This window comes from Eschrichtius robustus, chromosome 20 (assembly GCF_028021215.1).
Source record: "Eschrichtius robustus isolate mEscRob2 chromosome 20, mEscRob2.pri, whole genome shotgun sequence".
In the NCBI taxonomy this organism is placed as follows: domain Eukaryota; kingdom Metazoa; phylum Chordata; class Mammalia; order Artiodactyla; family Eschrichtiidae; genus Eschrichtius; species Eschrichtius robustus.
This window is the reverse complement of record NC_090843.1, coordinates 52,517,827-52,532,928: the sequence shown is the minus strand read 5'-3', so window position 1 is coordinate 52,532,928 and position 15,102 is coordinate 52,517,827. Positions and strand designations below refer to the sequence as shown.

The 15,102-nt window shown below is 48.8% G+C and overlaps 1 protein-coding gene across 1 annotated transcript in view; it reads right to left on the bottom strand.

The window, feature by feature from the left end:
* Positions 1 to 13,004, bottom strand: part of ABR (ABR activator of RhoGEF and GTPase) — a 178,847-nt gene extending 165,843 nt beyond the window's left edge. The window contains exon 1 of the mRNA XM_068531713.1: positions 11,954 to 13,004. Within this exon, the coding sequence (XP_068387814.1) occupies positions 11,954 to 12,989 (1,036 nt within the window). The 5' untranslated portion in view covers positions 12,990 to 13,004. The remainder of the gene's footprint in view (positions 1 to 11,953) is intronic.
* Positions 13,005 to 15,102: the final 2,098 nt, after the last annotated feature.

Sequence of the window (15,102 nt, the reverse complement as noted above, 5' to 3'; positions counted from 1 at the left end):
CTTCAGACAGTCTTATCTCAGGCAGACAAGAGCAGGGATCAAATGGGAAGACAGGAACACAAACAAGCTGACGCTCACTGCGGAAAGACTGAAGATTTACTCTGCAGCTATGCAGTGCAGAAATAACAGGAGCGATTCAAGCAGTGTGAAAACAGCTACACAGACAGAGCGGTGTTAAGGAAAGTCAGGCAGGCGCAGACATTTCTGCTTATCATTCTAGTTTAGTATCCAAACAGAATCCAGTTTCCAAAATAGCCAAATCCACCCCAACACCTGGACAAGTCCGTGTGGCCACAACACAGCCCTGATGTTTAGAGATGACCCAGGCCCCACTCTCCTTGCTATGGTTCCTCAAAACCAGACTGAAGCCAAAACAAACCTTACACAACCAGAATTGCTGGGCACAGTACCACATTAGGGAATTTAAGTCTTCACTGAGCTTCTCTTTTGTGACTATTAGAAAATCAACCAGGTACTTTTCAAGTACCTGCTGTGTGCCCAGCCTTGTGAAAGATACTGTTGCGAGGGAGAAAACGAAGCATAAGCCCTGATCCCTGCTTTCAAGGAGCCAGCTAACCTCTTAGTTTGAGAGCAACACTTAACAGTGAACATATAAAAGGCATTGTGCCTTGCACAGAGCAGTGGTTCAGTTGTTATTTGTTCATTGGGTCAATGAATTAATAGATGGCACAATAATAAAACAATTGTGTACATGTGGGGCTCACTCTAAGAACCACAAGATGGGTTGGAGTACTTGGAAAAGGCTTGTGCCAGAGGCTGCTAGTTGCCTACTCAATATCAATTCTTCCATTTTTCCTTGTAATAGAGCCCATATTTTATTTGAGGTGGCCATATGCCCAGATAAAATACTACATTTCCCAGCCTCCCTTGTAGCTAGAGATGGCTAGTAAGATCTAAACAGAAATTGTCATGAGAGGCTTCTAGGAAAGTGCCTTAAAAGGCAGACCAACAGCTGCTACTCACTCTTATGTCCTTTCTCCCTTTCTTCTAATTCTTGTCTGAAACATGAATGTGATGGCTGGATTTCCAGCAGCTATTTTGGACCATGAGGCAACCTTGAGACAGAAAAGCAAAAAGAAGCCTAAAGTTTTAGCCACAGCAATCAGAGAAGAAAAAGAAATAAAAGGAATCCAAATTGGAAAAGAAGAAGTAAAGCTGTCACTGTTTGCAGATGACATGATACTATACATAGAGAATCCTAAAACTGCCACCAGAAAACTACTAGAGCTAATCAATGAATTTGGTAAAGTAGCAGGATACAAAATTAATGCACAGAAATCTCTTGCATTCCTATACACTAATGATGAAAAATCTGAAAGTGAAATTAAGAAAACACTCCCATTTACCATTGCAACAAAAAGAATAAAATATCTAGGAATAAACCTACCTAAGGAGACAAAAGACCTGTATGCAGAAAATTATAAGACACTGATGAAAGAAATTAAAGATGATACAAATAGATGGAGAGACATACCATGTTCTTGGATTGGAAGAATCAACATTGTGAAAATGACTCTACTACCCAAAGCAATCTACAGATTCAATGCAATCCCTATCAAACTACCACTGGCATTTTTCACAGAACTAGAACAAAAAATTTCACAATTTGTATGGAAACACAAAAGACCCCGAATAGCCAAAGCAATCTTGAGAAAGAAAAATGGAGCTGGAGGAATCAGGCTCCCTGACTTCAGACTATACTACAAAGCTACAGTAATAAAGACAGTATGGTACTGGCACAAAAACAGAAATATAGATCAATGGAACAGGATAGAAAGCCCAGAGATAAACCCACACACATATGGTCACCTTATCTTTGATAAAGGAGGCAAGAATATACAGTGGAGAAAAGACAGCCTCTTCAATAAGTGGTGCTGGGAAAACTGGACAGCTACATGTAAAAGAATGAAATTAGAACACTCCCTAACACCATACACAAAAATAAACTCAAAATGGATTAAAGATCTAAATGTAAGGCCAGACACTATCAAACTCTTAGAGGAAAACATAGGCAGAACAATCTATGACACAAATCACAGCAGGATCCTTTTTGACCCACCTCCTAGAGAAATGGAAATAAAAACAAAAATAAACAAATGGGACCTAATGAAACTTCAAAGCTTTTGCACAGCAAAGGAAACCATAAACAAGACGAAAAGACAACCCTCAGAATGGGAGAAAATATTTGCAAATGAACCAACTGACAAAGGATTAATCTCCAAAACATACAAGCAACTCATGCAGCTCAATATCAAAAAAACAAACAACCCAATCCAAAAATGGGCAGAAGACCTAAATAGACATTTCTCCAAAGAAGATATACAGATTGCCAACAAACACATGAAAGAATGCTCAACATCATTAATCATTAGAGAAATGCAAATCAAAACTACAATGAGGTATCATCTCACACCGGTCAGAATGGCCATCATCAAAAAATCTACGAACAATAAATGCTGGAGAGGGTGTGGAGAAAAGGGAACCCTCTTGCACTGTTGGTGGGAATGTAAATTGATACAGCCACTATGGAGAACAGTATGGAGGTTCCTTAAAAAACTGAAAATAGAATTACCATACGACCCAGCAATCCCACTACTGGGCATATACCCTGAGAAAACCATAATTCAAAAAGAGTCATATACCAAAATGTTCATTGCAGCTCTATTTACAATAGCCAGGACATGGAAGCAACCTAAGTGTCCATCAACAGATGAATGGATAAAGAAGATGTGGCACGTATATACAATGGAATATTACTCAGCCATAAAAAGGAACGAAACTGAGTTATTTGTAGTGAGGTGGATGGACCTAGAGACTGTCATACAGAGTGAAGTAAGTCAGAAAGAGAAAAACAAGTACCGTATGCTAACACATATATATGGAATCTAAAAAAAGAAAAAAAAATGGTCAGAAGAACCTAGGGGCAAGATGGGAATAAAGATGCAGACCTACTAGAGAATGGACTTGAGGATACAGGGAGGGGGAAGGGTAAGCTGGGACAAAGTGAGAGAGTGGCATGGACATATATACACTACCAAACGTAAAATAGATAGCTAGTGGGAAGCAGCCGCATAGCACAGGGAGATCAGCTCGGTGCTTTGTGACCACCTAGAGGGGTGGGATAGGGAGGGTTGGAGGGAGGGAGATGCAAGAGGGAAGAGATATGGGGACATATGTATATGTATAACTGATTCACTTTGTTATAAAGCAGAAACTAACACACCATTGTAAAGCAATTATACTCTAATAAAGATGTTAAAAAAAAAAAAAAAGAAGCCTAAATTCCTGATGATCATAGAGTCACCATTCTCTCCCTGGACTGCTTATCTCTAGTATTCTTTTACATGAGAGATAAGTAAACATCTATCTTGCTTTTTTGGGTTTTGTCGAATGCAGCAAACCCATATCTTAACCAATACAAGGTTCCACAGAAAAGCCAGGCCTTAAAGGAAGGGTTGGCTTTGCAATTGGGGAAGTGAAGCGGGGAGGGCATCTCAAATGCCAGAAAGAGCACTGGAAAAGACACTGGCAAGAAGGAGCACTGGCCGAAGCCAAGTGGGTAGAGAGTAGGAAATAAGGAGAAGACAGATGATGGTTTTGCAGGGGAGACAGGGCTTGACTGGGGAAGGACCAGGGACCACAGAGGGCTGAGAAAGCTTGTTTCCCTCTGAAGGAGCAAAACATCTCTGGAGCTGGAGAAGGGTAAGAAAGGAAACAAAGAGGCAGATGAAGAGGCTTGGGGACTTTATTCCATGAAGAAATGTGAGTATGAGCTGTGGCCTGGTTCAGCCAGCTGAAAGTTCCCGGACTGAAGACAGTAACAGTAATACCATCTAAGATTTATTAAACACTTACATGCTCTGCTGTGTGCTATGCACCCTATACACATTATCTCACTGAAGCTTCATGACAAATCTATGACACAGTCCTATCATTATCACCCCTATTTGGCAGACAAGGAACTGGGGCTTAGAGAGAGTCAGTAACTTGTCCAAGGTAAGCCTCACAACCCTGCAAGCTGGGGAACATCCAGCCCGTTTTTCAGATGCAGAAAGTGTTTGTACCATTCTTTCAAAGCTAAGAAAAGTTATGGGGGACCTCCCTGGTGGTGCAGTGGGTAAGAATCCTCCTGCCAATGCAGGGGACATGGGTTTGATCCCTGGTCCAGGAAGATCCCACATGCGGCAAAGCAACTAAGCCCGTGCATCACAACTACTGAACCTGTGCTCTAGAGCCCACGAGCCACAACTACTGAGCCCGCGTGCTGCAACTATTGAAGCCCGTGTGCCTAGAGCCCGTGCTCTGCAGCAAGAGCAGCCACCGCAATGAGAAGCCCGCACGCTGCAACGAAGAGTAGCCCCGGCTTGCCGCAACTAGAGAAAGCCTGCGCACAGCAATGAAGACCCAACGCAGCCAAAAAAAAAAAGAAAAAAAAGAAAAGGTATGAAGATCCTGACTTTAAAACACAAAGAGGGCTTCCCTGGTGGCGCAGTGGTTAAGAATCCGCCTGCCAATGCAGGGGACACGGGTTGAAGCCCTGGTCCGGGAAGATCCCACGTGCCACAGAGCAACTAAGCCCATGAGCCACAACTACTGAGCCTGCGCTCTAGAGCCCGCGAGCCACAACTACTGAAGCCTGTGTGCCACAACTACTGAAGCCCGTGTGCCACAACTACTGAAGCCCACACGCCTAGATCCTGTGCTCCACAACAAGCCACCGCAATGAGAAGCCCTCGCACTGCAACGAAGAGCAGCCCCCACTCGCTGCAACTAGAGAAAGCCCGCGCACAGCAACAAAGACCCAACGCAGCCAAAAATAAATAAATAAAATCTGTAAAAAAAACCACACACACAAAGATTCAGAGTCAAACACAGAGCCAATTGCTTTGTGAATAGTCTCTTCACCAGAAGAAAAACAGATGAGAGGAACAGAAAACTTTTCAGGCTTGGTTACATTTACCTCTTGTAGAGCAGGAAGACATTGTTAACATACCCACCCACACCCCCTGGCCGAATGATGTTCATGAGGTGTAGACGTTGCTAAGATGGTGGGGGGGGGGGTGGAGGAGTGGGGCATAGCACGCATTAAAGAACCAAGCAAACAGTGAGGCCATGTCAGCTCTGGCTACAGATGAATCGTAGCCAACCATCAGCTCACGTGTCTCAAATAGTTTTTTAATATCTCTCCACAACAGGGAATGGGAAAAAAATTACTCCCTCACAGCTAAGGCTGAAAATTCAATACTTTGACTTAAGATATTCAGACACATCCAATGAACACAAGGAATTCTTCCTGGAGCAAAAATCTTATTAATCACTAATGGGAAGGGGAAAAAAACCCATCAGGTTCCAAATGAACTAGGTAACATAAGTGCCTAGTAGGAAATGCATTTCCCATGAAGATTAAAAAGTCTCCATTGGCAGCCTGGGAGAATCAGATGCCAGGGCCTCCCAAGTAGTAGAGAAATCTGGAATTCTACAGCTGGTCCAGGACAGCCTTACATGCTGGAAGTTAAAGAGTGTCAGCTTTGTAAGCCTGACCCAAGTTCCAATGCTGACTCCACCACGGGCTGTTTGATGCTGGGTAAATGTCCTCACCTCTCCCAGCCTCGGCATATTCACCTATAGAGTGGGACAAATAACTTCCACCCACTAAATGAGGCTAAATGAGACAGTCTGCTGCTCCTGTTACTATGATTTTAATAGCAGGGGTCCCCAACCCCTGGGATCTAATCCCTGATGATCTGAGGTAGAGCTGATGTAATAATAATAGAAATAAAGTGCATGATAAATGTCATGTGCTTGAATCATCCCGAAACCATCCCCCCGCCCTGGTCCTTGGAAAAATTGTCTTCCACGAAAACAGTCCCTGGTGCCAAAAAGGTTGGGGACTGCTGTTTGACAGGACTCACATCTTAAGTTTTCTCTGATTAAAATTCCAAGAAAGAAAAGGCCATAGGATGCAATGGAAAAGAGCCTAGATCTGGCTCCTAGACCCTGCCTTGAGGGTCATGAGCGTGTGACCCTGAGGTTACTTTTAGGGCTCCAGGGTCCTCATCTGTCTGGAGAGGGCCAGGAAGATCCTTAGACCAAATCTAAGATCCTTTCTTCTTCTGGCTCTTGCATGTCACTGAGGTTCTAAATGGCAGTCCTTACTCAGTCACTCATTTCAGGATTTAACAAGTTACCTAGTGGAAAGTTGTATATCTAAAAACCTTTGGTTTCCACCCCGGAAGCAAAAAAGCCAGTGAGAACCTTGAGGGCAGGTCACCGACTTTTGCCATCTTGACCCTTAACACAGACCCGGCACAAAGTAAGACCTGCATAAATCCTTGTCGAGTGGAATGGACAAGTGAATGAATGAAGGATTTCCAAGGGCTGGCAAAAATGACTGTTCATCCTCCACTAAGCAAAGTTTAATGCAAGGAGAAAATGCTACAAATCTAAATTATTAATGATACTTACTTTGTCATCTGAACTACATCAGAATACCAGATGAATAGCTGCTGCCAGTCAAAAGGATGCCTGACTTGGGCTTTTGCTGGACGAGTGCACTTTGGTCCACGTGTGGCATAGGGGATGCCACAGGCTACAGGAGGGATATGTAAACTCCTAGAAGGACATGTTACCCAACCTCTTTGGCAGGGTTGGCACAGAAGCATGCCAACATGAAAGCAAAAATACCAAGACCTCCACATGTGGGTGTGCAGTTGTGTCTGCCCAAGAGCTCCCAGCTGAGGAGGGGAGATCTAAAATCCAGTAGGTGGTCTGCTCACCTGTGAGGCCAAGTCCACGCAGGAGCCCCATGGGCAGGTGGCAGCCCTCATGGTTGACCTCAGCAGCAGATGAACTGGGGTCTGCTGGGGACTTTAGTGATAAAGAAAATAATAATAATGCATACACATTACACATACACACATATGCACTTAATGGTCACTGTGTGTAAAAAGTAAACTCTTTAAGTATTTTATTTTAGGTAATTTTCATAACTACCCTGGGAAGTAGGTGCTATTGTTTGAGGCAGTATAGTTTGCTGTTTAAAAGCACGGACTTGAGAGTCAGACTGCCTAGATTCAAATCCCAAGTGCCACTTACAAGCTGGGTAACCTTGGGCAGGGTTATTTAAGCTCTCTGAGCCTCATGCTTATCATATGTAAAATGGAAATAATAATAGTGCCTGTCTTATGAAGCTGTTGTGTGGTATAAATGAGTTAATACGTGTAAAATGCTTAGAACAGGAGTGGGCAGAAAGTAAGCCCCCAGGAAGATTAGCTATTCTTGTTATTTCTGTTAATAGAGACTGAGGTGCCGAAAGGCCAGTGGCTTGTCCATGGCCTCACACCTGCTGCGGGGCAGAGCCTGGGCACACACACAAGTCTGTCTTCAAAGCACACATGACCCAACACGGCTGATTCTGGCTCTGGGACCCCCACCCCACCCCATTCACATTACCACCTGCATCCATGCCAACGTGGCCTAGTCTTTCTTGGTACCGACCAAGCCTGCAAGGTGCTGAAGGGAAGATACTAAAAGAACTGGCATTCTAACTGACTTAAACCCTGATTTGCCTACTACGTGTAGAACAGACCCAAGTGTGTCCTGGTATGGGGATCTGCCCCTTAGCTAAGAGAAAACGGGCCTTTTCCAAGGAGGGGAGAACCTCTGCCTTTGAGCCTTTTTATGTGAGGCCTCACATGCTCTCCTCGAAACCCTGAGAGGAAGGCAAAGTCTGAATTGTGCAATAAAACCCCATCAGGTGAGGTTCTCTGAGTAGAGATAATGGGCCTGATTGCTGGTGGAGAGGGAGAAACAATTTGAGGGCCAATCCAGCAAGAGAGCCTCATGAGCCAAGATTACCACTTTGCCCTGGGTCCTGCACTGCTCCTGGAAGGTTCTAGAAAGAGCCAGAGCCTTGCTAGAAAAAACACATGCATCATAGAAAACCAAACCATCTGTTGTGGTACATATATACAATGGAATCTTAGCCATAAAAGGGAACGAAATGGGGTCATTTGTAGAGACGTGGATGGACCTAGAGACTGTCATACAGAGGGAAGTAAGTCAGAAAGAGAAAAACAAATATCGTATATTAACTCATATATGTGGAATCTAGAAAAATGGTACAGATGAACTTGTTTGCAAGGCAGAAATAGAGACACAGACATAGAGAACAAACATATAGACACCAAGGGGGGAAAAGGGGGGTGGGATGAATTGGGAGATTGGGATTAACATACATACACTAATATGTATAAAATAGATAACTAATGAGAACCTGCTGTGTAGCACAGGGAACTCTACTTCACTTTGCTGTACAGTAGAAACTAACACAACATTGTAAAACAACTATACCCCAATAAAAAAAGCAAAGCAAAGAAAACCAAACCATCTGTGATCCAGAATGATCTGGGAGTGGGAAGCTTTGAAGCATTAACTCAAAGAAAATGACCCACAGTTGTAGTTAGTTAATACTATGGGTGCATACTATGTGCCAGGGCCTGTTCAAAGCCCTTTAGAAATAATATCCCATTTACTCTTCATATCAATGGTACGATGTAATCTGTATTTATTAGTCCCATTTTGCAGATGAGAAAACTGAAACACAGAAAATTCAAATAACTTCTCCCAAGGTCACACAAGCAGTCTAGCTTCAGAGCCCACGGTCTTTATCAGTATTTTCAAACATTTTGGCCCAACCCATGGCATGAAATACATTCTACATCAGGACCCAGTATACACTCACACAGTTATATAGAACTGAAACAAAGCTTTAAAACAGAATACTACTCACCATTACCATGTGCAGTGCACTCTGATGTTTTCTATTCTATTTCATTAAAAAAATATATCATTCAACAAATATTTATGGAACACCTATTATGTGTTAGACACTGTTCTAGGCTTTGGGGCTATGTCAGTGGATGAAAGAGATAAAAATCCTTGCCCTCTTGGAGCTTGCATTTTACCAGAGAGACAGAGTGAATAAGATCCACGTGCAAAATCGTAGCATCTGAGGTGGTAATTTGGTGAGTGCTACGGAGAAAAGTAAAGCAGGGAAGGCCAAGGGTGGCCAGAGACAGCCTCATGATGCTTTCACTCCCCACCACGCTGATTTCAGTGGGCTGTCACCCACAGCGGGAAAACCCTGGCCCTTAATCTCTCCACTCCAGCGCCTCCTATATGTCTGGAGGCTCTTCCTCCTAGATTGTGCACACGTGCACACTTGTATGTGACTACGTGCACATGTGTATACATGTATAGGCATGCATGGATACGCTGCATGCATGTATGCATACACATGTCCACCCCATTCGCTTCCTCACTGGGGACATTTGGGAGACAGGAGGCAGGGCTCCCACATGCAGCTTTCCAGGGGTTCCCTACACAAGCCTGCCCTGCAGAGGGGGTCCTGTATGGGGCCTAAAAAACAGCCCAGGCACTGTGAGCCAATGCCACAAGCGCCAGACATATGCCCCGGCTGGAGTCTTCAGTCAGAGGAAGGAAAATCTTTTTATCACTGGTCCACCCAGAGGGAGCACCTCTTGTAAACTGTTAGGCCAGAGGGAATGCTAGTTCCTAGTCTGAATCAAGGTGCTCTATGTGCTAGAGTGCCCTTAAGAATAGAGGAGACAGAGCACAGAAATAAAAATCACTCCCCGGGGAAAATCCAGTGCATCAAGCACACCTGGCAGGGTGATTGAAGTGGGTCTGGGGGGGGGAGACGGGATTGGGGCCAGCTCTAAAGCAGCTCTGGGGGACTTCCCTGGTGGCACAGTGGTTAAGAATCCGCCTGCCAATGCAGGGAACACAGGTTCGAGCCCTGGTCCAGGAAGATCCCACATGCTGCGGAGCAACTAAGCCCGTGTGCCACAACTACTGAGCCTGAGCTCTAGAGCCCGCGAGCCACAACTACTGAAGCCCGCACACCTAGAGCCGTTCTCCGCAACAAGAGAAGCCACTGCAGTGAGAAGCCCACACACTGCAAGGAAGAGTAGCCCCCGCTCGCCGCAACTAGAGAAAGCCCACGTACAGCAACAAAGACCCAACGTGACCAAAAATAAATAAATAAATTAATTAATTAATTAATTTAAAAAATAATAAAGGAGCTCTGGGCCACTTGGGTAGCCTCCATTGAGGGCATTTGGAACTTGGCACTAGAGTGAAATTTTCAGACTCTAAGTTAAAGGGGCACATAAAAATGTTACTAGCATGGGCAGCAAAAGCATTACCTATGGGAAAAGCAGCCATTCTCTGCTAATGAATAAGTGTAACTGATCACAACAGATGACTTGATGGCCATTCCAAATGCGCTTTTAGCAAAGTGGACAGTTTTTTTCATTCAAATGCAAGCTCACCTAGATAAGATCTAATAATGGAGATTTTGGAAGAATCCCAGCATCAGTGATTTCTTTTTTTTCCTCCTTCACTGAGCAGGAAGGCATCTTAAGTTCCTGGTCACAGCTTGACCCAATCAGATGACAATTTATGCTTTCCCTATGGCTGAGGAGACCGTGACAGTCCCTGGGGCAGCAAAGGATCAGTCACAGGACAGCCCACATCCTTATCTGCCCTTTCCTCCTTAGCCCTTTCCCCACTCCCGACCTATGGGGAGCTGGGTGGCTGGAAGACACATTCCATTCAATGCAATCGGGCTTCCCCGGTGGCACAGTGGTTAAGAATCTGCTTGCCAATGCAGGGGACACAGGTTCGAGTCCTGGTCCGGGAAGATCCCACATGCCGCGGAGCAACTAAGCCCATGCGCCACAACTACTGAAGCCTGCACGTCTAGAGCCTGTGCTCCGCAACAAGAGAAGCCACTGCAATGAGAAGCCGGCACACCACAACGAAGAGTAGCCCCTGCTCGCCGCAACTAAAAAGAAAGCCTGCGTGCAGCAACGAAGACCCAACACAGCCCAAAATAAATAAATTAAATAAAATTAAAAGAAAAATTCAATGTAATCATCCACTTATTCAATAAATATTTATTGAGCACTTACTGTATGCAAGGCACTGTGCTGACCACTGAAAGGGGATTCCACCACAACATGGCTAAGACCAGGTTCCTGTCCTCAGAAGAGAGGGCAGATGTGAGGAGAAGCAAGAAAATGACAGGAGGCCCGAGTGGAGGTCCCAGCTCACTCCAACAAGTACTTAATCCTTCTGTGCTTCAGTTTCCTCCTTTATCAAATGAAGGCACTGCTCTAGACATGATCTCTGGGCACTAGGCCAGCTCAACAACTCTATGATTCCAAGCCCTCCCCTTCCCACTCAGGCTCCTAGGCGCCTAGGAAGCTGACAGATCAGGTGGTGCCTCCTAGGAAGGGGACAGTCAGCAAAGGAAGGGGGTGGTGAGGATTATTATGTACCTTTCCCACAGTGAGAGGTTCTTTCATTTTGGCCAGAACACAAGGTACAGGCTGGAGAAGATGAGCGATAAGTTCAGAACATTAAGTGGAAGATTTAGACTTCCACATCAAGGAATCTGGAGGAAATGGGAACCACTGGAGTTTGTGCAGAGAAGGATACTATCAGTGTGGGTGGTGCAAGGGAATCTCACCGACTTGCAGAGGATGAGTTGGGGGGGTGGCGGGGAGGGCGGGGATGTTGCAATACAGTAGAAAGGCTGAGGCTTGAAGTGAAAGATTCCTCCCTTGGTCTGGTCGAGCGCATGCATCATCCCCTCATCCCCTCCCATCGCCATAATGCTTATTTTCTTAAACTCGCCCAAGCCGAAATCACTTGGCACCCTCTTTTTTTTTTTTTTTAAGTTCCACAAGTGCCTTCAAGGTAAACAGGTAAATTTTATCTCCCTTCTGCCCAGGCGCCTGAGGTTAAACAGGACCAACGAGGTGTGCCAGGGAGGGGTGGGGAAGCGGCCAGCAGGCGAGGCCCAGGATACAAGAGGCGGGGATCTAGAGAGGAGTGCGCCTACCTGCAAAGGAGCCATCCTCGTGGTCGGAGCTGTTGTGGCTGCAGTCACTGCCCCTCTCGGGCGAGCTGTGGCTGGGCGAGTCCCGCTCGGGCAGCCCCAGGAACCTCTTGCGCCGCCACGGTGGGAGGGGCTCGCGAGCCCTACGCTGGAGGAGCTCCTCTGCCGCCGGGGGCGAGCCCCGCCCGTCCTTGGCCTCTGCCTCTAGCTGCTCCAAGTCGCGGCTCCCGCGCGGCTGCCGCCGGCTCCCGAGGATCAGGTGCATCCAGCGATGGGAACTGTACGCCCGCGCTGGCTTTTCCGCCTCATCGCAGGTCCCGGGCCGGCAAGGGGTCACGAGCAACTGGCTGAGGGTGAATTTCTCGTTCAAATCCACCATCTCGAAGTCGTGGTCACTGCTGTCGCCCCCATCGTCCGCGCCCGAGGCATCCGGCTCGTCCTCCTCCGAGCCCCGCCCCGCGCGGGTCCGGGCGGACCGCTCCTCTCCCGGGGCGCTGGGAACTGTGCCATCGTGGCCGGGGGGCGCGCAGTCCTCCCGGGGCCTGAAGAGGAGGCGAGGCTGCAGTAGCTGCTGGTGGATGGCGGCGGTCAAGCTGCGAACCGCGCCCCCAGCCCCCGCCGCCCTGGGCCAGGTGGGAAGGTCCCGGCACAGGTAGGGGGGACTCTCGGCCTTCGCGGTCACCTCCGTGGAGGGGAGCGAGGGGCCCGGGGGCTCTCCGCCGCCGCCCGCTGCGCCCTCCTCCTCGAGCGGCGCCGGCTCCCTCTCCGGCCCGGCCGGCTCATCAGCCGAGGCCCCCCTGCTGTCCCCGTCTCCGCCCTCCAGGCGCCCGCAGCCGAGGTCCCGCTTCTCCAGGGCCGCCTGCAGGTAGACGACTTTGAACTTTTCCTCAGCCAGCACCTGTTGCAGCCACTTCAGGTTGAGTTTGCTGCGCTCCAGCTCGCGCTCCATGTCCAGCACCGAGTCCAGCTGCATGATGGGCGCCTCCTCCCCAGGGAACTCGGCCTGCCAGTGGCGCTCAAAGTCCTGGGGGTCCCACATGCCGGGAGCCCCTTCGGGCCTCCGCGGCCCAGCTCCTCCGCGCGCAGCGGGCTGGTGTCGCGCTCGGCTCTCTCCGCGCTGGCGCAGTGGCCTGCCCTTCACTTCAGCCCCAGAAGAGAATAAGAAAAAAATAATAAAGTTTTTCCCCTTCCGCCCTCGTGCCTTTTTTTTTCTTCTTCTTCTTCTTCTTCTTCTTCTGGGTTTCGCCTCCCTGACGTCAGCGGCCACCGGCGGCGGCGGCGGAGGCGGGCGCCTGGGCGCCCAGGGCCCGCCCCGGGCAGGACGCGCGGAGCCCGCGATCTGCAGTCCCCGCGCCCTGCTCTGCGCCCCGCGGGCTCCGGTGTCTGGAGAGCCGCGGCGGGGGCGGAGCCTCGCGGGCGAACTCTGGGTTGCGCCGGCGGCCGAGAGGCTGCGAGAGGGCCTGGCGGGGCGGGCCTGCGGTGCTGCCCACTCCGGAGGCGCCGGCGATACTCGAAGCTGGCCGCCTTAGGCCCGGCTCCCACCTTCCTGGCCTGTCTGGCTGCGCCGCTCCCGCCGCCGCCGGCGCAGTTTGCGCCGGCTCCCTGCAGCCGAGCGCGGGGCCGCGCGGCCGGGGAGGTGGGAGCGGCGGGGAGGGAGCGCGCAGGGTCGCCCTGGGCCGCAGCCAACCTCCGGTCGCCCGGCCCTCCGCAGCCTCGCCTGTCTAGGGTCCGGGCGGCGCCTGGGGCGGAGAAGGAAAAGGTGGGGGGAAAGGCGATGTGGCGCGGCGGCGAGGGCAGGTGCTGCAGGGCTGACCGGCGGGGTTGTCCTCAGCTGGGATTTATTGAGAGCCTTGAACTAACTTGTCCAAAATCACGGAGCTGCTTAATCCAAAGCTGGGGATAAACCTGTTTTGGTGGGTTTTTATTTTTATTTTTGAGAGCCTTTAAAGCTTTCTCTCCACTGCTCACTAGAGCTTTTCGGGTGAGAAATAGGCAAGGGTGACAGCTCCAAGTGGCTCTGCTTAGAGGCTCCTGTGACTTCAAAGCTGAGGATCCTCCCATGTGACTTGGTGTGACGGAATCAAACCATGACTGGCAGGGGCCTTAGACACCTGGGCGTCTAAAAGGACCCTCCACTCCGCTTCCTCTTTGTGGCCTCAACAGTTCCCCTGGGGAGGAAAAAAAAAGCTGAATACCGGCGCCTGGCCTGACACTCTGGGTGGGGCGGATGGAGGGCTCCCGCCTCGCCTCCTCTTCACACCTGGCTGCACCACTTTTCTAGGGTCTTCGGTGAGGTCCCACTGTCTGCAGAGAGAGGGCCTGATAAACCGTCTCGTGCTCTCCGCAAGGGAGGACCTTGTCGGTGATTCACATTTTCTTCGTTTTAAGGATGAGGAAATTGATCCTGTAAGAGACTAAGTGACTTGGCAGCTGGAAATTCTTCCTGGCCACAGTGCCCTTTGGGGACTGGAGCTAAACTCAGCGACCTCTCTCTCCAGATCCCTGCCACTAGCCGCTCACCTGAACCGTGTGAACAGGCCACCCCTCTCCCACCTTCCAATCCCTTTCAGCCTATCCCTCAAGGCTGGATATTGGAAAGATACCAGAAAGTATTTCTTAACCACAAATGAGATCGTGTCATGCTTCTGTTCAAAACCCTCCGGTGGCAGGGACTTCCCTGGCGGTCCAGTGTTTGGGGCTTCGCCTTCCCATGCAGGGGGTGCGGGTTCGATCCCTGGTGGGGGGGCTGGGATCCCACATGCCTCGCGGCCAAAAAAAAAAAAAAAACCACCAAAAACATAGAGCAGAAGCAGTATTGTGTCAAGTTCAATGGAGACGTTAAAGATGGTCCACATCAAAAAACAAAACAAAACAAAATCTTCAAACAAAACCCTCCAGTGGCTCATGACGCAAACCTCCAGGATGGAGTCCAGACTCCACTGACAAAGGAGGTCCTCCCAAATTTGCTCCCTGCCCACCTCTCTGCCTTTCTCCTAGGCTTTAGCCTTACCAACTCCCTGCTGCCTGGGGGACTCCAACCCTCCTTTAAGACCCAGCTCCACCTATGAGAAAACTTTTCTGGCCCCTCTCCCTCCTCTTTGTGTCACACTCCATCTTGTACATGTCTTTATCTTTGCCCTTGTTCCACTTTA